The sequence below is a fragment of the Xyrauchen texanus genome, chromosome 2 (assembly GCF_025860055.1).
Source record: "Xyrauchen texanus isolate HMW12.3.18 chromosome 2, RBS_HiC_50CHRs, whole genome shotgun sequence".
In the NCBI taxonomy this organism is placed as follows: domain Eukaryota; kingdom Metazoa; phylum Chordata; class Actinopteri; order Cypriniformes; family Catostomidae; genus Xyrauchen; species Xyrauchen texanus.
This window is the reverse complement of record NC_068277.1, coordinates 5,967,177-5,994,982: the sequence shown is the minus strand read 5'-3', so window position 1 is coordinate 5,994,982 and position 27,806 is coordinate 5,967,177. Positions and strand designations below refer to the sequence as shown.

General features: G+C 39.9%; 2 protein-coding genes across 4 annotated transcripts in view; both read left to right on the top strand.

Annotated features, from left to right (window-relative positions):
- LOC127619372 (piezo-type mechanosensitive ion channel component 1-like) overlaps window positions 1-19,072 on the top strand; it is a 140,393-nt gene extending 121,321 nt beyond the window's left edge. For both annotated transcript variants that reach the window (XM_052092278.1, XM_052092271.1), the window contains exons 38-51: window positions 81-269; window positions 1,888-2,206; window positions 2,854-2,971; window positions 3,291-3,438; window positions 5,511-5,725; window positions 6,061-6,219; window positions 6,347-6,494; window positions 9,504-9,692; window positions 9,793-9,885; window positions 10,866-11,035; window positions 11,253-11,375; window positions 12,681-12,760; window positions 13,408-13,591; window positions 16,525-19,072. In XM_052092278.1, coding sequence (XP_051948238.1) covers window positions 81-269; window positions 1,888-2,206; window positions 2,854-2,971; window positions 3,291-3,438; window positions 5,511-5,725; window positions 6,061-6,219; window positions 6,347-6,494; window positions 9,504-9,692; window positions 9,793-9,885; window positions 10,866-11,035; window positions 11,253-11,375; window positions 12,681-12,760; window positions 13,408-13,591; window positions 16,525-16,780 — 2,391 coding nt within the window. In that variant the 3' untranslated portion in view covers window positions 16,781-19,072. The remainder of the gene's footprint in view (window positions 1-80; window positions 270-1,887; window positions 2,207-2,853; window positions 2,972-3,290; window positions 3,439-5,510; window positions 5,726-6,060; window positions 6,220-6,346; window positions 6,495-9,503; window positions 9,693-9,792; window positions 9,886-10,865; window positions 11,036-11,252; window positions 11,376-12,680; window positions 12,761-13,407; window positions 13,592-16,524) is intronic.
- A 7,964-nt stretch (window positions 19,073-27,036) lies between these two features.
- LOC127619573 (E3 ubiquitin-protein ligase RNF166-like) overlaps window positions 27,037-27,806 on the top strand; it is a 30,226-nt gene continuing 29,456 nt past the window's right edge. For both annotated transcript variants that reach the window (XM_052092460.1, XM_052092453.1), the window contains exon 1: window positions 27,037-27,418. In XM_052092460.1, coding sequence (XP_051948420.1) covers window positions 27,249-27,418 — 170 coding nt within the window. In that variant the 5' untranslated portion in view covers window positions 27,037-27,248. The remainder of the gene's footprint in view (window positions 27,419-27,806) is intronic.

Sequence of the window (27,806 nt, the reverse complement as noted above, 5' to 3'; positions counted from 1 at the left end):
ATTGTAGATACAAATAAATGTCAGCACTTGGATCAGTAATAACCTCTTGTGTGTCTCTGGTTTGATGTGTTTTCGCACAGGTCATGGTTGTGGTGAAATATCTGTTTCAATTTGGCTTCTTTCCATGGAACACTGAGTATGAGCTGAAGTTAAACCAGGACAAGCCCTTCTTCCCTCCACGTATCCTGGGTCTGGAGAAAACTGATAACTACATCCGTTATGACTTACTACAGCTGTTGGCTCTGTTTTTCCATCGCTCGCTACTCCAGGTATTTAACCTTCCCTGCTCAGAAACCAGCCTAGCTAAACTGGTGTAGCTGGTGACCATCTTAAATGACCAGCTAAAACATATGGCCTTTTCACTGGTATGTATAATGAATATAATTATGACTATGTTACTGTTTTTCAATCCAATTGTTTTCAAATGTTTTTTAATTCACTTGAGAATAAATGCCTGTTACACACTTAAATGCTGAGCAATTAATGCACACAACAGTTTAAATAAGTTACTTTACCTGTAAACACTGTTGTTTCCTATTGAAAGCACAGTGGTGGAATATAAAAGAATTTGAATATCGGTAAATATATCGGTCAAACCGATTATCGGTTCTAGAAGAAAACAATTAGAAAATACATAATCAATTGATTTTGGATCTCAGTAAGATTTCAGACTGTATTAACTGCTGAAGAATAAAAATAGGCCTTTAAAGTAAAAAAGTGTGAATATTGAAAAATATCGGTCAAACCGATTATCGGTTCTAGAAAAAAAAAAGAGAAGAAAACAATTAGAAAATCCAAAACCAATTAACTTTGAATCTCAGGAAGATCTCAAACAGTATCAAGAGTTAAAGAATAAAAAATAGGCCTTTTAAAGTAAAAACGTGTGAATATCAGTAAAAAGGGCCAGTGGTGGCTCAGTGGTTAAGGCTCTGGGTTACTGACCGAAAGGTTGGGAGTTCAAGCCCCAGCACTGCCAAGATACCACTGTTGGGCCCTTGAGCAGGACCCTTGACCCTATCTGCTCCAGGGGCGCTGTTTCATGGCTGACCCTGCACTCTGACCCCAGCTTAGTTGGGATATGCGAAAACAACTTCATTTCATTGGCGCTGTACCTGCACAATGACAAATAAAGTTGAATCTCTTAATCTTAATCTTAAAATATCGGTCAAACCGATTATCAGTTCTAGAAGAAAACAATTAGAAAATACATAATCAATTGATTTTGAATCTCAGTAAGATTTCAGACTGTATTAACCACAGAAGAATAAAAATAGGCCTTTCAAGTAAAAAAAAGTGTGAATATTGGTAAAAATATCGGTCAAACCGATTATCGGTTCTAGAAAAAAAAGAGAAGAAAACAATTAGAAAATCCAAAACCAATTCACTTTGAATCTCAGTAAGATTTCAAACAGTATCAAGAGCTAAAGATTAAAAATAGGCCTTTTAAAGTAAAAACGTGTGAATATCGGTAAAAATATCGGTCAAACCGATTATCGGTTTTTGAATAAAATCAGTTAGAAAAGCCATAATCAATTGACTTTGGAACTCAGGAAGATCTCAGACAGTATCAAGAGCTAAAGAATAAAAATAGGCCTTTTAAAGTAAAAAAGTATGAATATCGGTAATTTTATCGGTCAAACCGATTATCGGTTCTAGAAGAAAACAATTAGAAAATACATAATCAATTGATTTTGAAACTCAGTAAGATTTTAGACTGTATTAACTGCTGAAGAATAAAAATAGGCCTCTAAAGTAAAAAAGTGTGAATATCGGTTAAAAATATCGGTCAAACCGATTATCTATCTCTAACAGACACCGTCTTTTTTATATGGCTTGGCTGGTGTTTTATAAAATATTGTGATATACATTTATGACTTTGTCTCTCAGCGTTATGGTCTGTGGGACCAAGACCGCCCTCTGGAAGAGAAGAGTAATGTTTCATCTGCAGACAAGAACAAGAACGACAAAGATGAGAAGGTCTCTCAACGGTCAGATGAGGAAGACAGCCGAGCGCAGGCGGAGCCACACACAGAAGTGCTGTCAATCACACCATCAACAGAAACACCCACTGATGCTGAAATACACACTGATCCAGAGAACAACGCACACACACACACTACCACAGAAAACTCTGAGACGGTAAAGGAGGACGGATGCAAGAAAAGCCGCTTCCTTCATTTCCGCAAGAGAAAACCATCAAATAAAGGTCGGAACCAAAATATATAGAGCGATTCAAGTCGTTTACCTTAACATTTTAATTCTAACTTTATTTACTCACCTTTATGTTGTACCAATCCTGTATGCTGTTAAATATTTTTGGGAAGAATCTCCACACTGATCTTTTCTATGCAAAAACAGTTCAAGGTGAGCACAAAAAAAAGAAAAACGAAATTATAGCACCATATAAAGTAGTCCATACAACTGTCATTGGTCATTGTTATATATATTGGAGTAGTGGTGGCATAGTGGGCTAAAGCACATAACTGGTAATCAGAAGGTTGCTGGTTCGACCCCCACAGTCACCACCATTGTGTCCTTGAGTAAGGCACTTAACTCCAGGTTGCTCCGGGGGGATTGTCCCTGTAATAAGTGCACTGTAAGTCACTTTGGATATAAGCGTCTGCCAAATACATAAATGTAAATATTAAAGAGAGCTGCATAAAAATTCTTCAAAATAAGTGCGCCACTGGAGAAATAGCAGCATACAGGTTTGGATCACGATGAGGGTTCGTAAATGACGACAGAGCTTTAATTTTTGAGTGAACTATCCCTTTAATACCTGAATTACGTTTATAAGATTACAGTCTATGATGTGTAGCATTATTTTGCCATAAATATACAATCCTGTCTCAGACACTACACAGAAAGAGCCCAAGAAGAAGAGGAAGTCCAAGACCAAGAACAGAAAAGATGCCAGTAAAAGACTAATAAATGCTATTCAGGGAAAACTCAAAGGCCTCTTCTTATCCTTGTAAGTGAAGCTGAGAATTAAATACTTTTCGCATTGGGCCAACTCTGGTTATAGTTGGGTTATAACGGCTTAAAGTGGTCAAGCTTGTTTTTGAAACATGATAGATGGTTTGTGGCTGGTCTAAGGTGGTCTACCAGCTCAGATCTCCACCAGATGTTCAACCAGCTAATAGAGTAGCTTGGACCTGCTAGAAACGACCAGCTACCACTTTAAGCCGGTTTTTAGATGGCATTCCCAGCAGTGATTTGATGATTTTGTTGTAGTCCATTTAATGTTGTATTTTTGGTTTTCATCATGTTGTGTGTTTTCATCTGTGCAGAGTAAAGAATGTCTATAAGCCGACTTGTGGATTCTTCCAGAGCATTCTACACGCAGAGTATCGAGCAGCTACTGATGTCTATGCTCTTATGTTCCTCACTGACGTGGTTGATTTCATTATCGTCATATTCGGTTTTTGGGCTTTTGGAGTGAGTATTGAGAACCTTAGTACCCAAAACAAGATATCTGTTATCCTAAAATAATGTGTACAGAATTCCTGTCCTGAAGAATCAACCCTCATCCTATTGCACAGGATTGGAAATGTCTTATGATAAATGTTTTCTATAATTGGCTCCCTTCAGTTTCATGAGTTGGAATTTGAATTGAATTGGCCACTCTTCACAGGAAGTTGTAATAATTATATGAATGTCTTCCATTTTATTTTATTCTTCCTTATATTTAAATTCAAGTTGCAATTCCACATCATGTTTCTTACCTTGGTGCACACTGCAATAATAAGTGATAATACAGTGGATATAAAAACTATGTGAACCCTTTGGAATTACCTGCATTTATGTATAAATTTGTCTTGTTATCTTGTTTTATCTTCATCTAAGTTACAATAATGACCAAACAGAATCCGTTTTAACTAATAACACACAAATTACTGTATTGTTCGTGTACATATTGAATACATCATTCAAACATTCACAGTGTAGTTTGGAAAAATGTATGTGAACCCCTAGGCTAATAACGTCAACAAAAGCTAATTAGAGTCAGGAGTTGGCAAACCTGGCATCTAATTAATGTAATGAGATTGGAGGTGTGGGTTAGAGCTACTTTGACTAATAAAAAGCTCTCAAAAATGTTGAGTTTGCTATTCACGTGAAGCATCTGCTGACGTGGGCCATGCCTAGCAAGAAATCGATCTCAGAAGACCTGCGATCAAGAGTTTTTGCTTTGCTGAAAAGTGGAAAGGGTTACAAAGTTATCTCGAAGAGCTTAGATGTGCATCTGTCCACAGTTAGACAAACTGTCTGTATATGGAGACCATTTAGTACTGTAGCTACTCTCCCTAGAAGTGGCCGTCCGGCCAAGATGACTCAAAGGGCACACCAAAGAATGCTCATTGAGGTAAAAATTAAAAGTACCATGAGTGACTTGAGTGACAGTTAAAGACTTGAGGGAACCATTAGAACTGGTTAACATCTTTGTTCATGGGTCTAATATACAGAAAACATTAAACAGGCATGGTGTGCATGGCAGGACACCATGAAGGAAGCCATTGCTTTCCAACAAAACATTGTTGCAAGCCTGAAGTTTGCCCCCGTTGACACTCCACAAAGCTACTGGGAAAATGTTTTGTGGACTGATGAAACTAGGGTTGAATTGTTTGGGAAGAACATGCAGCATTACTTATGGCGTAAAAAGGGCACTGCATACCAACATGAAAACATCATCCCAGCGGTGAAGTACGATGGAGGGAGCATCATGATTTGGGGCTGCTTTGCTGTCTCAGGGCCTTGACCACTTGCCATCATCGAGTTGATCAGGATAATGTCAGGGTGGCTATGTGCCAGCTGAAGCTCAGTAGAAGTTGGGTGATGCAGCAGGACAATGACCCTTAACATCAAAGTACACTGGTGGCCAAAAGTTTGGAATAATGTACAGATTTTGATGTTTGGGAAGGAAATTGATACTTTATTCACCAAAGTGGCATTCAACTGATCACAAAGTATAGTCAGGACATTACTGATGTAAAAAAAAACAGCACCATCACTATTTAAAAAAAAAAGTCGTTTTTGATCAAATCTAGACAGGCCCTATTTACATTTACGCATTTGGCAGACGCTTTTATCCAAAGCGACTTACTTAATTGCCCCTTATTTGCAACATCCTAAGAATATGGCTGATCTGAAGCAGTTCTGTGAAGAAGAATGGTCCAAAATTCCTTATGAACGTTGTGCCGGTCTGATCCGCATCTACCAGAAATGCTTGATTGAGTTCATTGCTGCCAAAGGAGGATCGACCAGTTATTAAATACAAGGGTTCACTTACTTTTTCCACAGCACTGTGAATGTTTAATGGGATGTGTACCATTTTGTTTGTCTATACTTGTGACTTCGATGAAGATGAGATCACATTTTATGACCAATTCATGCAGAAAACCAGCTGATCCCAACGGGATCACATACTTTTTTAGCCCCTATAAGTGATTCCAAAAAATGTATTTGCCGCGGTTCAGGGTGGGTGTGTTTATCAAATGTTCTCTCTGTTTAAGAAACACTCCGCTGCAGCAGATATCGCATCATCTCTGTCTGAAGATCAGGTTCCTGAGGCGTTTCTCGTCATGCTTCTCATTCAGTTCAGCACCATGATCATCGATCGTGCTCTCTACCTGCGGAAGACCATCCTGGGAAAGCTCATCTTCCAGGTGTTGCTGGTGTTTGGAATCCATCTCTGGATGTTCTTCATCCTTCCTGCGGTCACCGAGAGGTGAGGGAGAGGAGGCTTACCCTGCTGGGAAATCCAGCGAAAACCAAGTGGTATCTAGTGTTACATATATGTTTTTTTGCTGGTCTTCACCGAGCTGGCCATCTTAATCAAGCTGGTGAGATTTGGCAAACCACCTTTGACCAGCTACAAAAACATCTAGAGAACCTTAAACTATTCCTTTAAGCTGGTTTCATCACATATAAGGTATCCAGTAGGTGTATTTGCTCATTTTGAGCACAAAAATTCTCTCAACAGACCATCTCTGCCACTGAGATCAAACACTGTAGACAAGTGAGAGATTTTAAAAGAGAATATTGTTCTGTTTATGTTCGCAGGATGTTCAATCATAACTCGGTGGCCCAGCTCTGGTATTTTTTCAAGTGCATCTACTTCACGTTGTCGGCCTATCAGATCCGCTGCGGCTACCCGACACGCATCCTTGGAAACTTCCTCACCAAGAAATACAACCATCTCAATCTCTTCCTCTTCCAAGGGTGGGCACTTCCTGTTCTTCATATTTGAATGTCCTTTTTTAAGACATATTTCATGATTGGTTGCGATTGGAAGCACGTGAGGTTTCAAGAATATGACATTTGGAGACATTTGCTCGTTTTTCCTCAGGTTTCGCCTAGTTCCCTTTTTAGTGGAGCTTCGAGCAGTAATGGACTGGGTTTGGACCGATACCACACTGTCTCTGTCCGACTGGATGTGTGTGGAGGACATCTACGCCAATATCTTCATCATCAAATGTAGCCGCGAGACTGAGAAGGTAGCAGTCCTTTTAGCTCCTTAAATAATATAGACCTTACCTCAGATTTTGGATAAAGTCAAGTGTATTAGGGATGTCCACATACTGGTATCAGAATCTGGTCCGATGTCGCACTCATGTACTTGTACTCGTACTCATAAAAATGCTCTGAGACCAAATATGACACCATCTGACGTATGAATATCATTATGTAAACATCCAGCGCACAAATTATAATCATATTATCTTCCAGTGTGATAAACTGCTAGGTTCGGTGTTAAAAATGCCAGTGTGAATGCTAAACGAACCAGGACTAAATGTATAACTTTGGTCGGACCAAGTGGACCAAGAGAACCGAACTAAAAGTGTGAACACATCCTAAAGCTCTGTATGCCCATACAATGCAAGTGAACGGGCGCCATGGCGTTGCTGGCTGTTTGACGGTCCAAAAGGCATATTTAGGCAGCATAAAACGAATCCACACAACTCCAGTAGATCAGTGAATGTCTTCTGAAGCAAATAAATCTATAATTAAAGGTTTTATTAACTTTTAAAAAACGGTTCCTGCTTACAGTCGGCCCATCACAGAGCTATCGCGATAAGGTTAGCGTGATTCACGCGATAAGTCGGAAGCGTGTGCTTTGTTTACAAAAGAGGAATGAACGTCACGTTAGGTCATTTCAAGAGAATTTTCATTATTGGGTGAACCAATCCTTTAAGCTCTGATTAAATATCCCGGATCAAAATATTAACAACTACAGTCTTGAGTTGACCAACACATAATAGGTGTCGTTTGAAAGCTTAGAAGCTCTTACATTTACATTTACATTTATGCATTTGGCAGATGCTTTTATCCAAAGCGACTTACAGTGAACTTATTACAGGGACAATCCCCCCGGAGCAACTTGGATTAAGTGTCTTGGTCAAGGACACAATGGTGGTGGCTGTGGGGATCGAACCAGCGACCTTCTGATTACCAGTGATGTGCTTTAGTCCACTACGCCACCACCACTCTTCTTCACAATGCATGGAGGCATTATGACCAAAACTGCTTTCAAATTTGAAGACGAATCAGAAGTGTCCCGTTTAGATAATTTATTAAAAAATATTGCACTTTACGTATTATTGTAATCAGTAAAAACATAAAACTGATCGGAAAGCCATGTGTCATATGTTGTTGGAAAGCTCCCAAGTAGTAGAATACAACCAGCCTATTTGTTTTACTCACAGACAAAAAATATAGCGAGTAATAGCTGAGTATATATCGTTGACCATTATGTTGATGTTGCTTAAATGTCGTGTTTTCACTTATAACTTCATGAAAAATAAACAGAACATAAAATATCACATACAGTTACTTAGAGGTGGTGATTATCTTACAAACATGCCCACACACAAGGTAATCGGATGCATAGATCATTAGATAATCCACACGAAGCACAATGTTACATATGGCCACCAGAAGATGGCGCCACGTAAATAACACAGACTCAATGATGACTCAAATGGCACAGAATGAAACTCATTCTGTTAAATCTCATTGCTAATATCATGTCTGCATGCTATGCAAACCTTTAGTCATTGTTGTGTTTGCGTGTGTAATTAGTTCTCATGTACAATTATGTTGGTGTTGCTTATATACCGTATGTTCCAAAACTTCATAAACAGGAGGTAATTATCTTTCAGTCGGATGCATAGATCATTAGATAATCCACACGAAGCACAATGTAACATATGGTCACCAGAAGATGGCGCCAAGTAAATAACACAGACTCAATGATGACTCAAATGGCACAGAATGAAACTCATTCTGTGAAATCTCATTGCTAATATCATGTCTGCATGCTATGCAAACCTTTAGTCATTGTTGTGTTTGCATGTGTAATTAGTTCTCATGTACAATTATTAAGTTTTATTTGTTTGGAGAGGCTTTTGGGCACGTCGATACGTTTTTGGCCACTATGATAAATTATATTTGTAAAGCTATAAATTACGATTACTTTTACGTATCAACACACCATTTTTCTCAGATACCGTTGACATGATTGGAAACAAAACCAAAGCAGTTTTGATTTACACACAGAGAGATATGATGTCAAATCAGAAAAATAAGAAAAAAGTACATTTATGGCTTAATTTACATTTACATTTATGCATTTGGCAGACGCTTTTATCCAAAGCGACTTACAGAGCACTTATTACAGGGACAATCCCCACCGGAGCAACCTGGAGTTAAGTGCCTTGCTCAAGGACACAATGGTGGTGGCTGTGGGGCTCGAACCAGCAACCTTCTAATTACCAGATTACCAGTTATGTGCTTAGACCACTACACCACCATCACTCCATATGATTTGTTTTGTTATGTTTCTTATGCTTAGTCTCAGAATGCATCATAATCTGTATCATTAAGAAATGTCGATTTGTTTTTTTTTTTTTTTTTAAATGATACCAAACACTCGACCCTCCATTTTTATTTATTTATTTGTTTATTTGTTATAAGCCTTTAATTTTGGGTATGCCATTGAAACGGGAAAATTTTAAGATTTCTTAAAGGGTTAAACACCATTTTGATGATAAAACTGAAATAAACTGTTGATATGGAATTCAGAAAAACACAAAATAAAACGGGTATCGGTGAGTCCCGAAAAGGAGGTACGTGAACTGCTACTCGTTCTCAAAATTATGGCATTGGGACATCCCTAAAGTGTATAATTTATCAGCAATAGATAAACAGCAATGTTTATGTTGATTATTAAATTCTGTTCTTATAATAAAACAAATAATAATTGATTATATATGCATTATCTATCTATGCTATATTATATCTAAAACTATTTTAAATAGAAATGTGCTAATTATTTCACAATTATTATTGTAATGGCAGCATTTAATGACTGCGTGAAATATTTGTGCTTTTAAAAATGTCCCTTACAAATTCAGTTTGTACCTAAAATCTTGATGTCGATAAAAAAATGAGCGTCCGACGTGATGATCCAAAATAACTGGGCTTTGTTAAAACTCTCTGTTCAGAAATATCCTCAGCCAAAAGGACAAAAGAAAAAGAAGATTGTCAAGTATGGGATGGGTGGCCTTATCATTTTCTTCCTCATTTGCATCATCTGGTTCCCTCTACTCTTCATCTCATTGGTTAAATCTGTAGTGGGTGTGGTTAACCATCCTATTGATGTCACAGTCACAGTGAAGCTTGGAGGTTATGAGGTAAATATTCACATTTCTGTTGAGGGTGTCATAATATGCAAAACCATCACAATATTTCTGTGATCATTAAGGTATTTTGCATTGGCTTGTCTTTTCTCAGCCTTTATTTACGATGAGTGTACAGCAGCAGTCCATTCAGCCTTTCACCGAGCACGACTACAATCTTCTCAGCAGCCAGTTTGAAAAAAATGCTGTAAGTGTCCGTCAACATTTATATATCACACTCACTAATGACTGCCGTCACACATAAAGGCTAAATTATACTTTGGTTTTCCGCATGCTGCTACGTCTCGTTCACAGAGCGTGTGATGTGCATCATCAACGCAGTTCACGTTGACGCTCCGAGTTCAGTCCAGTTTTGTAACCTCATGTTCCTGAACTTTTTTTTTTTATCAGTTACCCATAGTTAAGATTTTAACTAGGGCTGTAGATTTAACACATTGATTTAGTGTGATTAATTATATAAAACAACATTTTAAAGATATTAACGCAATTAATCATGCCTCCTGACCTCAGGGATGGATTCTAACTGGCAAAGGCCCTGGGGCCATTTATTTCGAAGGGCCCCCCTTCACCCTAATGGGGGTTCGTTGTTCTTGGTCTAAAGTTGTTGGGGGTTGGAGTGGAGGGGTATTCATTGTTCATGTCCAAACTTTGTGTGGAGGGTTGGTGATTGGGGGTTGTAGTTTGTTGTCCATGGTCAAAACGTTGTTTGGGGGGGTTCGTTGTTCTTGGTCTAAAGTTGGGGGGGGTGGGGGGTTCGTTGTTCTTGGTCTAAAGTTGTTGTGAGGGGGTTGGGAGTGGAGGGGGGGGTATTCATTGTTCATGCCCAAACGTTGTTGGGGGGTATTCATTGTTCATGCCCAAAAGTTGTTGGGGGTGGAGAGGGGTGTTCGTTGTTCATGGTGAAAAGTTGTTGTGGGGGGATTCGTTGTTCATGCCCAAAAGTTGTTGAGGGGCGGTTGGGGGTGGAGGGGGGTGTTCGTTGTTCATGGTGAAAAGTTGTTGGGTAGTCCCTGGTAGTCAAGGGCCCCTTGGCCTGGAAATCCGTCCCTGCCCGACCCGCATGTAAATTCTGTAATAAAAGTACGTACTGTCCTATTATCGGAGCAATTCAAGCATGGGCCCAGGTTTTATACACGTAATGCCTTAAACCTGATGATTTCTCTACAGGTGGCTATGCAGTTTATTACCTTGTACAGCTATGAAGACATCGCCAAAGCTAACATCGAGGGCAGCTCAGGGTCGGTGTGGAGAATAAGCCCTCCGAGCAGACAGGAACTAATCAAAGAACTGCTCGGCAGCAGTGATATGACCTTACGTCTGGACTGGAACTTCCAAAGGTCAGTCCGAATGCGGTTCTGCATTAATCCTGCAACTGGGTTATTATTGCACTAGTCTTTATTTAGCTTTCACGTTGTGTTCTGGTTTAGTTTTAATTCATTTTAAAGGTGCATACATAATAATTTTGGTAAATGTTGAAAATGCTTTTAATTAAAGATAATAATGTATCTGCAATAGTAAATGAGGTTTCTGTGTGTGTGTGTTTGTGTCTGAAAGGGATCTGGGCAAGGGCGGGACAGTGGAACACACTTACGACAAGCATGCCATCAATTTGGCACCGGGGGACCCGGTTCGAGCAGATCTGGCCTCACTGCTGATGGGCAGTCGCAAGGATCCTGTGTAAGTTTTGACAAACTGTTGCAGCTAATATACAACTTGAGAATACTTTAGAACGTCACTGTAAGCCATAGCATTAGTATTGGCAAAGCAAAAAGTAATCCAGTACAGATTACTAATTACTTATCTAAAATTGTAACCACATTGCGCTTCTTTTTTAATACGTCTTGGAAAGAGTAATCACATTACTAATCACATTACTTTTAAATGCATTTGTGGCATATTGTTGATTAAAACAGAATATAATTTAATCTCGTCTCTGGTTTATATTTATTAAAAAAGCCAAAATTGCAGTTACAGTTTACTTTCTAAAACCCCTTTTTTACACTTTTGAATTTGTTTTTCTGATTCAAAGTTAATGTGTGTATTAAAGGTCTCATGCAATAGATTTAACACTTTAATTTGCTCATAATTTAAATTGCAACTTTACCTTTTTATTCCCAGTGTCAAAAACGACTCGTTCAATGATCCGTTCTAAAGGATTAATTCTAAGCTCCGCCTTTCAGAGAGCATACTCTGCTCTGATTGGTCAGATGTCCCAGTCTGTTGTGATTGGTCTACCGCTTAGTGTAGTGTTGGAGGGCGGGTCAAAGCTGTTTGCGAGCAACCAATGAAGACCAGAGGCGGATTTTTTGTTTCCAAATTAGGTAGGTTAGTTAGGCTCTGGGTTACTGACCGAAAGGTTGGGGGTTCAAGCCCCAGCACTGCCAAGATACCACTGTTGGGCCCTTGACCAAGACCCTTGAGCCAATCTGTTTCATGCCTGACCCTGCACTATGACCCCAGCTTAGTTGGGATATGCGAAAACAACTGCATTTCATTGGCTCTGTACCTGTGCTGTGCACAATGACAATAAAGTTGAATCTTTCAGTGTAAAAACGTAATTCGGTTTCTTACCAGATGTAGTTTTGTTGGCGTTTCTCCCAAAGACAGACTCCGCTGTGATCGGCACCATGTTGTTTTGAGTCACATGACTCGTGCGTGGAAGGTTTAACCATTTACTGACAGCACAGATTCTCCTGAACTGAGATCAGTTGGTTTTAATGAAATAAAATGATTCGTTGCGAATAGCGAAGCCAAAGAACAGCGTCTACACATGTGCATGCGGGGGTCGTACGACAGTAAAGAATTGCTTTGTAATCGCATTACATCCTACACTGCACTGCATTCATGTTTTTTATTTTATTGTATTACTGGAATAGCCAAACTCATTCATTTGACTTTTATCATTTAGTTTTCATCATGTAGTGGATCTCGGTTTAATTCTCTGGAAATTATTTTAATCGTATCTGTAACTCTCTCTCACAGGCTTGTGCCGCAGATGTTTCCCAACTACATCCGAGCACCCAACGGTGCCGAAGCAAAGCCAGTCAACCAGCTGTATGACGGTAAACGTTTAATATCTTAAAAAGGTGTAAATGACAAAACGAGAAAATTCAAACAAAAAAGTTTTCAGTGTTCATCTTCATGACATGATGGGACAAAAGTTGATGATTATTGAACATTATTATTGTGATGTATTTTGGGACCAGGGCTGGACTGGTAATCTGGCATACTGGGCATTTTCCCTGTGGGCAGACGCACTTTTGGGCCGATCAGGGGCTATATGGCCATCGGGAGAACCGAGCGGGCCGGTAGTTCGGCCATGAAACATGGACTGTAATAAGCAACAATGACCCGCCGCGTTATGTAGAACGGACCACAAAGCGGTGCCGTGATATGCAGAAATATGCCCCCCAACCCAGCCCTGCCCCCCAGTACTGAACAGTTGGGCCAGTTGCCATGTAAAAATCACGGGCCGATTTCTCTTCCCAGTCCAGCCCTGTTCGGGACCTTATTTTTATTTTGACGAAATCTCACAATCTATTACATAACGGTGGAAAGTGGCATAGAGGGGTGTAGGGAACACCAAGTTTTCTTCAAAGTGTTATTTTGTTATATGCAGGTATTCTCTGCTTGCAAATGAATGGAAGATATTTTAGAAATGCATTTGATTATACCATTTATATGAAAAGGATACTGTTGTTTTGGGCAGGTGGTGAGGAGGGGTATCAGGATGTGACTGTTTCGCTGATGAGAGTTGGATCTCTAAATGGGACTGGAGCTCAGGAATGGTGGGACATCAGTATCGCAAACTGCAGGGAGTGTGATGTGTTACCCATGATAATCTTCAGTGACAAAGTCAGCCCTCCGAGTCTGGGCTTCCTAGCAGGATACGGGTAAAACACCTTCAGTCCTTTCAGTAGATTCCTTCAGGATACAGATTTACTGTAAACTCAAGTATCCTAAATGTGATTAAACATGGATAAAAGACTATTCCAGGTTATCTACAACTGAAGACGGCATCTGTGGCATGCTGAGGACTACCACAGTCAATAAAATCAACTTCTCTTAGTTTGTAAAATAGAAAGAAAGAATAGAAGACACATTTATATCAATGGACGTATATGGAGGAAGTGTCCTGGAAGGTTAAAAGTACAAATGTACTCGCTGGTGTATCATGGGACATTTCGAAATCGGAAATTGCAGTGTACTGTCATTTTAAAAATATGTTATTTTAGTCCATTCTAACCGTTTACCCTTCGGAAAGGTGGCCGTGGACACCATTTATTACATTTATAATTTATATAATTATAAATACATTTCATAGCATTATAATCGAGTATATTTTAATCAGTATAATTACTATTATCACACCAGTCTCATGCTAGCAAGTAGAATGCTAATGTTTTATAGTTATACTTTCAAAACACAACGGGCCTCATTCATGAGATTTTCGTAAAGATAAGTGCAAATTTGCAGTAATTTATGCGTAAAATGGACCTTCCCGAAAACTTTCCGCCGGATTCACCAAAGCTTCGTTCTCTCCAGATGTGGTGTGTATGTTAGTGCATTCCAAACATTCCTAAATCGGGAGCGTGTGTATGTTCGTTCACAATTATCATAATCCACACCCATGAAAACGCCATATAAGGAAGGCGCCAGACTCGCTCGTAAATGCTGTTAACATCTATTCGGAACAGTATTAAATATTACTTTAGTAATGAAGTGTCATTATAATCACATCGTAACATTTTGATTTGGCGAGCACAACAGCAACTCAAAGAAAGTAAGGACTTACAGTCGCCCCATGTTTTTGCTGTCATCGGGAATCAAAACGTTCAAGAAGTCAATAGAAACGGTTTGATATGAGTGTAAAAAGCCATTAACCTTCTCTGGTTCAGTTCGCAGCACCAGCATCATTTGTGAAATTCTCGGGTGAATCATGATGGTAGTATATAGAGATAGTGATATACTTACAATTGGAAGAATCATCAGATAAATTAATAGTTCGACTCAAGAAGATGTTTGACTGAAACACTGTGAGATATTACAGATTTTCAAGCTATACAGTGTGCAGGCTTTTTCTATTTTTCCTGTTGTATTGTGTTCGAATCGGCCTGCGATGTGTTTATTTATAGGTTTAACAGCATTAGCATTGACCATACGTTATCAACTGAACACGATTTACCGATGCCTATGCTAACTTTGAAACCAAAATCGTAGAGCTCATATAAACTAAGAAACCTGTCCAACCAGAACAGACATGTTACAGGCCATTCATTTTTATTATTTTTATTTAAAAAAATCAAGCATTTCTGTTGGAAAAACATGCATTCAAGCAATTAAGAAGTATAGGCTATGGCAGGGGTGCCCACACTTTTTTGCGTGATGATCTACTTTTAAATGACCAACTCAACAAGATCTACCAACTAAAAAACACAGTTTTATTTAAAATAAGAAAATGCTTGTTGGGACTACTGCATGTATCCCTACATGGAATTCATCTTCAAATTAATATGAAATATATAATAATGTTCAATGTTGATATCATCCAGTTTTAACACTAAACCCAAAACACCTACAGCACAATATAAACAATAGCCATTTACCTTATTCTGATGACTTGCACTGAATTGAATCAGACAGTTTTGCATAATCCGGGCAGTAGCTGCTGGTAGCTAGCCTCAAACACTGCTAGCTTCGCAATTTCGTGCCTCAAGTTCTCAGAAGCCCTTGGAGGGCTAGTTGTCATGGCAACTGAATAAACAAAAATCTCGCCTGGTCAAAATGTACTTGTCAAGTGCAAGTCAGACAGAAACTAAAAGAAGGAAAGACATTAAATTTATTTTTATAAAAACGAAAGCACATTAAAATTTTGTGCGATCTACCAGCATTGCCTTTGCGATCGACGTATTGGGCACCCCAGGGGCCGGTTGCATAAAACTGTTTTAGACTAGTCTTACTAGTTAGTTGTCTAATATGTTGGTCTTCATTTTTTCAGTCAGTTGCATAATAACTTGGATCAGTCTAATTAAAGACCAAAATGTAAGACAGCACACCTCAGGCTAACTTTTGTTTACATTCTGTTTTGCCATTGAAAATAACTGTCAGCTGGGCCAGTGGGGGCTGAAAGTTAATGCAGTCTTAAGTTAATGGCAATGTTTATGCAACCGGCTCCTGGGCTATGGTTTAAAAATAAAACAAAGCTTTGTTTGTTTGTGTTAATTTCACTTGTTTAGATATTAGTACATTTTTTCATTACTTATTTAATTTCACTTCTATCAAAACGTAATCGTGACAGATTGCCTGGATGCACACAACACGTTCAGATGTCTACACGTGGTCGGGAGCAGGTATACATTTAGTTCGTACCAACTAATGTTTTGAAAATGCGAAAACTTTAAACGAATCTGAGAATTTACGTCAGAACTGCTTTACGAACGATGTACTGAATATTCGAGCAGAAATCGTTCTGCTCCTGTTTCATGAATGAGTGAATGAATACAATGCAAGTGGATGGTGATCGGTGGATCTTTGTAGCTCCAAAAAAAACACATAAGGAAACCAGAAGTAATCCATACGACTCCAATGGTTAAATCCATGTCTTCAGAAGTAATATAGCAGGTGTGAGAAACAGATACATTTTAATTTTTGGGTGAACTATCCCTTTAAGCTTCCACTGTATCAAGTCAAAATAATTTTCTGTGGGAATCGACAGCATGTCACAGAGGTTGTCAATAAAGCTTCCATGTACTGAACTCAGAACATTCCTTTAAGTTCTTCCTTTAACCAAGTTTTAACCAATAACAAGACTCTTCCCCTCTCGTAGGATCATGGGACTGTACCTGTCAGTGGTTCTGGTCATTGGCAAGTTCGTACGAGGCTTTTTCAGCGAGATCTCTCACTCCATCATGTTCGAAGAGCTTCCGTGTGTGGACCGCATCCTCAAACTCTGCATGGACATTTTCCTGGTGCGAGAAACTGGAGAACTGGAGCTGGAGGAAGAGCTCTACTCCAAACTCATCTTCCTCTACCGCTCTCCAGAAACCATGATCAAGTGGACGAGAGAGAAAAATCAAGACTGAAACCGTGTTTTGCATGGTTGAAGATCCTGCGTGTTGCTCCGTGTTCCTCAATATAGACTTGGCCTTGAGGCCAGCTGGAACCGACAGAGCTTCGGCGCTCAAGAGCCTTTGAATCTTTCAATGTCTTATGAACTATAAGAGTCTATAGCAATTTCTCCAGCACTGTGGAGTGGCCTTGATGGACGTTAAGATGGAGTTGGCTTCTTTGCACTTATAGTTTGGATAATGGTGGGTTAGGTTAGGCCTCCATGCATTATTCGGGATGTGTTTAGTTTCCTAAAATCTGTCAGCAAAGCTTGGACATCAGCCTTTATGTCTAAGACTAAATGTGACTCTACCATTGGGAACGGAAGACGCTAACCCAAGTCAACATAGTGACCGACGCACACAGACCAATACTGACCGGTCAGAGACGTTCTAGATGGACCTTTAATGTGTACACCCAAACACTATACGTGGGAATCTCACAAAAACCTGTCAAGATCATGTTCAAATCATATTTAACCCCCAAAAAAGGTCGTAATGCGTCAAGATGATGATTGTTTTCTGATTGGGTTCTCATTACTTTAATACAGCGGAAAATTACTATAATCAAATTATTTTATTAAAGTCGGCTTAAAGGCAGGAGAACAAATACGATAAACGATTAATTATTTTTTTCACTTTACGGTATTGAGAGTCAATTTCTTAATTAAAATAATGGCGTAATGCTTAACATTTGAATGGTACATGGTAAAAATGGTAAATGGTCTGCACTTATATAGAGCCCTTTATTAACCTTAGCGGTTACCAAAGTGTCCCATTCACCCATTAATACACCAATGATGGCAGAGCTGCTATGCAAGGCGCTAGCCTGCCATTGGGAGCAACTTGGGGTTCAGTGTCTTGCCCAAGGACACTTCGGCATGTGGAGTTGTGTGGGCCAGGAATAGAACCACCAACCCTGTGATTAGTGGCCGACCCACTCTACCACCTGAGCCACAGCTCAGGAATGGTCCTAAATATTGGCTTCAATTTCTTGAAATATGACCAAAATCTAAATGTTCTTTACAGGTTTCATGAGATTCACCCATTATAACTTTTTTGTTTGTTTTTGCTCGGTTACTACAGCAAAACTGTTTACAAACCAAAATAATATTTGGATGAAAGCCATTTAGTATTTTGTTTCTGGTTTTATAATTTTGGGGGGAAAAAACACCATTAAGTCAAACAATTCCAAAGAGAAAAAGAGTTTTGAATTTTGAATCCAACAGCTACGTTTTTTGCTTAAAGGTGCACTCAGTCATTTTTCCATGAATTGTAGACATTCATTGTAATTATGCAATATATGTCAGAAATCATGAGCACTCGTGTGATGCTCTTGTTCTACCCGCTCCGTACGGGACTCGAAACTAGGTCTCCGGTGTGGGAGGCGGGTGCTCTAACAAGAAGGCAAAAGGCTACAGCCTCTAGCGTCAGTCGCTAGTGCAGCTCTTGAGGTCAGGAGAGTGAGGTTTACACAGTGCACAGCTATCTACCAGCTAACTCCCGTTACACTCACCCCCCTAAACCTCAAGGCACCAATGTGACGCTCTTGTTCTACCCGCTCCGTACAGGACTCGAACCTAGGTCTCCGGCGTGGGAGGTGGCTGCTCTAACAAGGAGGCTAAAGGCTATCTACCAGCTGGCTCCCGTTACACTTGCATTAAAATGAAGACTCCAGTCATATCTGTAACCTTAAAGTAAAGTAAAGCTGTTTTACTCTACATGGAGAGGGTCCACACATGGGGGCGGCCATATTGGAATCACATGACTAGCCGAATACTACTCGCTTAATCTCAGTAACCGTCCTGTTATTGGACACTTTCACTCATTGATTAAAGTCATCATGGCTGACTGTGAATACTACATTTCTGCAACGGCATCTGAAACTGAAAACTATTGATTTTAAATGATGCTGCATCCGAGCCACTAGGTGTCAGTGTCCAAGATGACACAAAGACAAAAGTTACTGAGTGCACCTTTAATGGGAAACGAGTGCTAAACAATGCTGAAATGCTGCGCTTAATTATGGTTGTTACGATGACGTCTAATTTTTACACATTCTGTAATTGTAAATGTCTTGCGTGTAGTCGATGAACCAACTTTCATCTGTAATGACTGGAATAACTTCACTGTATTATGCAAAGAGCACATGCAAGTACTCTTGTTTTATCAGAAATCAAATGTGAGCCTGTAAAATAATAAAATAAACCTTGCTGAATGGCAGTTTGCTAAATTAAGCCAATAATATTGCACATCTGCTGAAATAAATGACTGTCATCAAATATAAACTAGGTTATATTGATTCAGGCTGATGGTTTCCTTGCAGATAATTTGCATCTTTGTGCCTGATCAATACACTGCAAACCAAATTCATTAATATAAAAACATGCTGCTGTGAAACGACCTTTTATAAAGGCTCTAAATTGAGTATGTTTATAGATAGTGGCAAGATTTTGTAATTGGCTGTACGCTTGGTTGGTCCCTTGCACGTGTTCATGTTGGACCCTGGTCGCAGATTAAATGGCTACAACATCATTCATAAGTACGTCAAGCAAACTCACCTTTTCTGCCGTTTCTCGGCCTCAGTTATGAGGTACGCTGAAAGAGTGTCTATCGCTCTTTCAGCGATAAATTCATACTTTAGTGATTTTGTGTATGTAAATGACATTTGCAAGGCCTTGAAGTACACTACACAGAGAGCCAGGCTGTTATTAGAGGCATGAGTGCTGAGATATTCTGCTAAACTCACCATGTCTTTGATAGTCAGTCTACAGCTGTAACAAGAGAGTCTTCCAGTCCTGATGTCTCGGCGACCTGCAATACATTTATATTGACGAACAAGTTTCACAACATTCGCAACAAGGCGTCTCCTACCTGTTGGAGCAGCAGCCAACAGTCTCACAGCCCAGACCTTCACCACAGCACTGCTCTGGAGACTTCGCTGGTGTATCATGGGACATTTCTTGAGGTCTGATCTGGGACAACTGCTCCGATACCAAAGTAGCGTGGAAGGCTGAAGCTTTATCTGCACACACATTTTTGACGAATAATGACATAGCACAGTTCTCATAAACCAGTTGTAAAAATGAGGACAAATCAGTTACAGGTCAGTTTTCGAGGATGGTAGATGGTTTGTTTTTGGTCCAAGGTGGTCTACCAGTTGTAACCAGCTTAATTACGTCGCTATTACTCGCTATATTAGTGTCTGAGTAAAACAAATAGGCTGGTTTGAGAGCTTTCCGATGACAAATGATACATGTCTATTTGATCACTATTACAATAATATGTATAAGTACAAGCAGCCGAAATGGGCTTCCTCAGAAGGGTGGCGGGCTTCTCCCTTAGAGATAGGGTGAGGAGCTCAGGCATCCGTGAGGAGCTCGGAGTAGAAAGGTGTCAGTTGAGGTGGTTTGGGCATCTGGAAAGGATGCCCCCTGGGCGTCTCCCTAGGGAGGTGTTTCAGGCACGTCCAGCTGGGAGGAGGCCTCGGGGAAGACCCAGGATTAGGTGGAGAGATTACTCCACACTGGCCTGGGAACGCCTCGGGGTCCCCCAGTCAGAGCTGGTTAATGTGGCTCGGGATAGGGAAGTTTGGGGCCCCCTGCTGGAGCAGCTGCCCCCGCAACCCGACTTCGGATAAGCGGTTGAAGATGGATGGATGTATAGTGCAAAATTATTAATGATCAAAACAGAACGCTTCTGATTTATCTGCAAATTATCTGCTAAAGCACTTGTTCAGTTTTGATTATAATGCCTACATGCATTTTAAAGTGCCGCCTCTAAACTATAAAACGACACCTAATTTGTGTTGGTTAAGAATTTAGTTATTGATACGTTGATCATATTTCATTTCTCTGCGGCTCAGACGAGGTTAAAAGGTGCTTCTTCTATTCTTCTTCAGAAAACTGCACCTAATATGTTTCTACTAATATTTGTGCTGAAAAATCACACCTATCTCTGTCTCTCTGACTCACAAATCACATCCAGACTTGGAACACACAATTTTAGAATTCCCAGATAGTTCCATCACCGTGGGAACCCATTGTTAGAATTCTTATGTTTGGATAAGTTGCCCGGTTACCTGTATATGGTGCTGACAGTGGAAGGGACATCAGCCTGCAGGTTAGTTGATGGATGCTGGCTTTATCATGGGTCTGTAATGAACTTACAGTTAAACATGACTAAAACATGGCTTCTTAAACTTCAGGAAACAAATTCAAGTGTTATTGTTATGTCACAGTAATCATGACGTATCCCCAGCCAAGGTTGACAGCTGGCATTCAGTAAATTCTGTGAGATTTGGCTTCACTTGTCATGTAAATACACGGCAAGCCATCTGATATATATTGCACACACACACACACTAAAGAGATCAAATTATTGCAGTGACTCAACTTTGATCTGATCAATTGTAGGTCTTGTGAGGTCATATCTCTGTAAACTTAGAAGACATTGAAAACCCACTCTAGATGGATTTAAATAAAGCTATAAGTGCACTCGCTGACTTGCTTGAGCGTTAAATATGCAGATGAATTAATCAGATAAATCACAATTAATCACATATCTACATATTTGCATAAAAAATATAATTCAGTATATCTTTATTCATTTATTAATTATTACATGAATTGTAAATTTAATAATAAATATAATTATACATATATATATTTTTTTATATATATTGATTCTTGGCAGGTTTTGTGAGAATCACCAGTAAATACTGAGCAATTTAATTCTGTAATTTATCTATAAATCAAATCCAGATGGGATTCAAATCCATTTGTAAAGATCTCATCTTTGGGTTGCTGTTCCCCTCCTGACCAGCAGGGGGTGCTTGCCATGAGCCTTCTATGCAATGTTCCAGGCCTGCAGATGGCGCCAACGGCCCTAACCTCTGCTCGTTGACCCTCCTTCCCTTCAACTGTGTCTGGACCTTTTATAAGTCTGTTTGTTCCCTTCCTTTGTGTTCAGTCTTGAGCTGATGTACTTTGTTCCTCCAGTGACCAGTTCTGAAATTAAGTTTGTTCTTTATCATACCTTTTGACCCTTGTGTCCATTTTTGTTTCTCTGTTTTGTGGAAGCTCGGCTTTCCTTGTTTATTTGTACTTTGTATTTGTTTCTCCAAGTAAACATTTTAATTTTGGGGGGGTTAGCTCAGTGGTAAACACCTAACACTTGAGCACTGCAGACATGGGTTCGATCCCCGCCTAAGGCAGCCTCGCTATACCATTTTTGTTAATTATGGGGAAAGTTGTTAATTGCAGATTTGCATTGAGTTCAGTGGGATGTGTGAGCACTTCTGTAGAAATATACTGATATACTGTGTCCACATAAAGCATTTATATTCAAATGAACTGGTTAACCCAACTCAAACACACTATTTTGTTTTCATTAACTTGAGATTATTCGCAAATCATCCATATTGAATGATTGAATCTGTTTACATCAAGTATCTTAACTAATCCTGGTCTCATGAAATCTACGTGAGCATTGAACAGTTTTTGCAAAACTGAAATGACGTGCTTCATAACACATTTGGCTGCAGTTTTCAAGTGAAATATCCAGCAGGGGGCGCCAAAACTGAGCGAAATGAGGTTGTAATCAGACAAGGTTTTTAAGGTGATTTAAATAAAACGTACCTCTCTAACCTAAACCTTTGCCCTAAACGTAACCAATACTGTCCAAAAGAGAAAGAAGAGTTTAACCAAACTGACATCCTTACCCTTAACCAACATCTAACCCGAACCGATAGTGTTTTAAAATGCAGAAGTGTAATGAAAAGCACATTTTCTGAAGCAACCACATCATGTTGTGTTGCTTCTATGTCTCTGTCGTGTCACATGTCAGCTTGAGTTTTTGACTGGTTTTGAACCGCGGGACTCCAAGTCCAAAGTCCAACACTCTGTGAGGTGCACTACCGCGCAAGCTAATCGTATTGGAATAAGTGTAGGTGGGTAGCGTTAAAATTATAATTTTTCAAAAGATGCGTTAGACTAAAAGTGTGTCGATATCATTACATAGCAGGGTCTGAGTAATGGATAGAAAAATGGGTGTTTATTAAGTCATAATCACCCTTTGAAGTCACCCAATGAAAGTGAATAAAACACAGTTGCGCCTCTAGTGTTCATTTCACCTGGAAACTGCAGGTAATTGTACCTGGAAGCACGTATAACAAGTTTTGCAATAATGTATGTAGAGTCACCATTTCACTATGAGACCGGGGTGCGTAACTATATACCTCGGATGTTGTAATCGCACTGTAGCCAAAATTTTGGCATCAGTCCAACCCTAGCTTTTCGTGGTCAGGAGCTTAAACCACAGTTCGATGTAAAGCTCAGATCAAACTTAATGTACTCACTGTGTCTGAAGCCAGTGCTGCTCCGTGGCCCAGAGCGATGTTACTGAGCAGTTTGACAGCCAGTCGCGAGCAGCTCTCGCCTATCATGACCTTTTGAGTTTTTTCTTTATTAAAGGTGCAATCAATTGTTAACGCGAGAAGTAAAACAAGTATATGTAATGCAGGGACTTCCGTTAATGTATATTAGTGATGGTGGGAGTCTGGGTAGCTCAGCAAGTATTGACGCTGACTAACACCCCTGGAGTCGTGAGTTTGAATCCAGGATGTGCTGAATGACTCCAGCCAGGTCTCCTAAGCAACCAAATTGGTCCGGTTGCTAGGGAGGGTAGAATCACATGGGGTAACCTCCTCGTGGTTGCGATTAGTGGTTCTCACTCTCAATGGGGCGTGTGGTAAGTTGTGTGTGGATCGCGGAGAGTAGCATGAGCCTCCACATGCTGCGAGTCTCTGATGTGTCATGCACAACGAGTCACGTGATAAGATGTGCACGCAGAATGACGTCTCAGAAGTGGAGGCAACTGAGACTCGTCCTGCGCCACCAGGATCAAGGTGAGTAACCGCACCACCACGAGGACCTACTAAATACTTGGAATTGGGCATTCCAAATTGGGATACAATTGTAACTATTTTTTTTAAACCATATATACTGTAAGTGATGACGCAATACATCAGAATCGTTTTGAAGCGATACATTTAAACAAGCAAACAATGCAATGTTTTGATAGAGCCGGAGTGATTAAATGACACACTTGACCTTTAATTTTATATGGCCAACAAAACAACTGCTAATATATCATAAATATGCAGTATATCCAGCCGCAGTGGGTTGTGTAATGGGAATATTTAAGGCCACACCAATGAGAAACTGTCTCAAAGCTCACAATGGCTTAAAGATTCAGCTCTGCTGCAATGACTCACTCTAATGTCAAAGACAAGTGAACAAAAGACATGAAGGGGTTTGTGATGCAACGACAGAAAAGGACAGCTTCAGGACTGCACCAATGATATGCAACTCTGTGATAGTCTGTTTATATACAGTATATATGAGGCGAATTAATTATCTTGCACTTTGCACATCAGATGTAGTGTCAGAGAAGATACTTTGAAACGTGGCAAGCTACAGGCTAGTCATAATTTAAAGACACATTTGCTACATAAGACAAAAACAAAGATCCCCCATTTAGCCTTAACAGACTGTAGGGGCAAGTGCTGTTAGCACCTATGAAGGCCGGAACGGTACACAAGGGGGTGGGTGGCCAGCACCACGCCCGACCGCCTTTGTCTCCCCAATGATGATGTTTTACACACTGCACCAGGTACTCATTTTAGGCTGAGTCGACCTAGGGGAGGCCCGGGACCGGTTCAGATAATCGTCACTGGTGTTGGAATATGTGAAATGCCAAACGGATGTCTGAGATCACAGTTGAGTAATAACGACCTCAAATGAATCTATGCATCTCTGTAATTGGTCAACAAAAGGTAGCTAGCTAAGTAGCAATATCATTTTAATTATACTAATATTGGGGGTCTGGGAAGCTCAGCGAGTATTGACGCTGACTACCACACCTGGAGTTGCTAGTTCAAATCCAGGGAGTGCTGAGTGACTCCGGTCAGGCTTCCTTAGCAACCAAATTGGCCCGGTTGCTAGAGAGGGTAGAGTCACACGGGGTAACCTCCTCGTGATCAATTGACTGTGAATTTCTACATTTACATTTATGCATTTGGCAGACGCTTTTATCCAAAGCGACTTACAGGGACAATCCCCCTGCAGCAACCTGGAATTAAGTGTCTTGCTCAAGGTCACAATGGTGGTGGCTGTGGGATAGAACCAGTGACCTTCTGATTATCAGTTTACCAGTTATGTGGTTTAGACCACTACAACACCATTCACACTCATACACCATGGTGGCAGAGCTGCTATGCAAGGCGCTAGCCAGCCATTGGGAGCAACTTGGGGTTCAGTGTCTTGCCCAAGGACACTTCGGCATGTGGACCGGGATTCAAACCACCAATCCTGCGATTAGTGGCCGACCCGATCTACCATCTGAGCCACAGCCGCCCAATTTCTACAATGGCATCTACAACTGAAAACGACTGCGTTTGAATAATGCTGCATCCAAGCCGCTATATGTCAGTGTGAGACCAAGAAGACGTTTACAAAAGAGTTACTGAGTGCACCTTTAAGCTGGTATGAAATTGTTTTTCCAGCAGGTTAAAAAGCGTCTAAAAGTCTATGAAAAGGTCAAATAGCCTCATTAAAACCGTATGAGACATTTCTGCAGATAAAAATGTGGTGCTTGCCTGTGCAAAACATACTATGATGCCAGGGCACTGCCAAAGTTGAATATGTAGGGTTAAACCCTTGGTATGTAATAACATGTTGTATTCACCTCTTGGACATGTGAGTGCATCGAGCAAGAAGCTGCTCCACCAGAACCGGCACGATGCACCTGAGAAGAACATTACTGAGTCAGTGTGCATGTTAATATAGAGAACACACTATCTTTATATGAATTTCTACGACCTTCTCCTGGGAAAAAATGGCTTGATACTTTCCCAGCATGGCCTGAAATGTGTGTATGAAGTATTCCTTAAAGCATGACCTAGTTAAGGATAAGATCTGTAAACAAAGACTGCATAAGTGACATATTGAGGATCATTATTTAGTGTGGGGCACAAACAATCACTTAATCAATTATTTGACCGATCTTTGATCTTTGAATGTCATTTTGACAGATAAAAAAGAAACAAGAAAAACATTTTAACCTAGTGCATTAGTTGTGACCTCACTCTTCGTCCGTTGTGCACGTGCCCTGTTTATTTCCTGATATTAATATGCATATTAGATGCGTATTAACTGGCACCATCATCATTTACACGGGGTATTGTGTGTCTCTTTTGTGTTTGGATTTTGAACAGAGGGCATCTGATTTCATGACTGCATTCATCGATCATTACTTCAGTGTGTTAATGCATAATAATAAAGTGCAAACTGCATAATAACAAAAAGAAAGGACAAAAAAACAGCACATCATTTCAGCCAATTATGCATGCATTTAGTAAGCACAAACATCATGTTTACAGCAGAACTGACCATTATGTTAGAGGAGTAACATTTGTTTTTTATTATTTCATAAATGAGTTTAAAAAAAATAAAATAATATATATATATATATAATGTTAAGAAATGTTTAAAGGTGGATTCTTTGAGTTTATGCTAGCTACACATAGCAGCTTGGATGCAGCATCATTTAAAAACAATAGTATTATTATTATTATTTTTAATTTTGTACCATTACCATTGTAAAAATAGACTGTTTACAGCCAGCCATGATTAATTTAATACATGAGTGAAAGTGTCCAATAACAAGACGGTTACTGAGATTAAGGGAGACGTATTTGGCTGGTCATGTGACCCAAACATGGCAGCCCCCCTGAGGGGACCTTCCCCATGTAGAATAAATCGGCTTTTATAAGGTTACTGATATGACTGGAGTCTTTATCTCATGTGAGTGGTCACGATTTAATACATATGTTACAAAATGACAATTAATTTCTTGAGGATTAAAACTTTTTAAATGAGGAAAAAAATGACTGAGTGCCCCTTTAAATGCTACTAATGTTGCTTAATGTGACATTATTTGAATGTCCTGTAAATATCTCGAAAACGTTTTAGTAACGTTTTAACGATGTTTTAAAACATATAAATCAATATTCAGACGATTTTTTTTCCTGATTGTGTTGAAGCCTTCTATCCATGCTCCGTGGAATCGTTATGAACGAAACCTGGTAAATGTAGTTCTATTACAATCTTACGCCGCACACATGATCGGCAAGAAAACTACAACTCCCATCATTTCGCTCACCTATTCGGATCGACACCGTTCCGTTAAAGCTCCCTTGTAATGTTTACTTCTTTGGAACAACGGCGTGTCCTCCTCGGTTAACAGAATTGGATCAGATGTGGTATCAGATGTCGGATACATCTTTTTCTCAGCCAGCCATACGTTAAAAACACGTTATCCTTTTGGCTGCGCGCGCGATCGGGAGAATTAGCGGTTCATTCTGCGCCAGAGCGCTGTGTTCATGATGGCGATGTTCCGCAGTTTTGTGTCCGCCGCTCAGATCAGGCAACATCAGCAGCAAAACGGAGCCGCAGCAGCCGCACCAGGGGAGAGTCTGGAGAGCCAGTTCTCCTGTCCCATCTGTCTGGAGGTGTACCACAAACCTGTCAGCATCGCAAGCTGTGCTCATACGTGAGTTCTGTGCATTTAAATGGCTTTTTATTACAGTGTCTGCATAAATTCAGAGGCTAAACGTGCATTTTGGAGTGGTAACATTGGAATTAGCATGCATACATATATATTTCCTAAGTGGGATCATTGCAAAATATTTGAAGCATTAATACAAGGTTGCATCGACCTCTTTGTCTCTTAGGGCCATTATAACAGTAGATCAGCACCTCAACAAAACCGGATTCTTCCAATATTAGTCTACTTATCATTGACTGTGGTGTTGCTTAATTGTTATTGAAGAATAATTAAGTGATGTCACAATTTAAAGATGATACACAGTTGTAATAAGTGTTGTTGTTGACATCCCTTTGTGCTTGTACGACTCCAAACCACATCTTTTGTCAGCCTT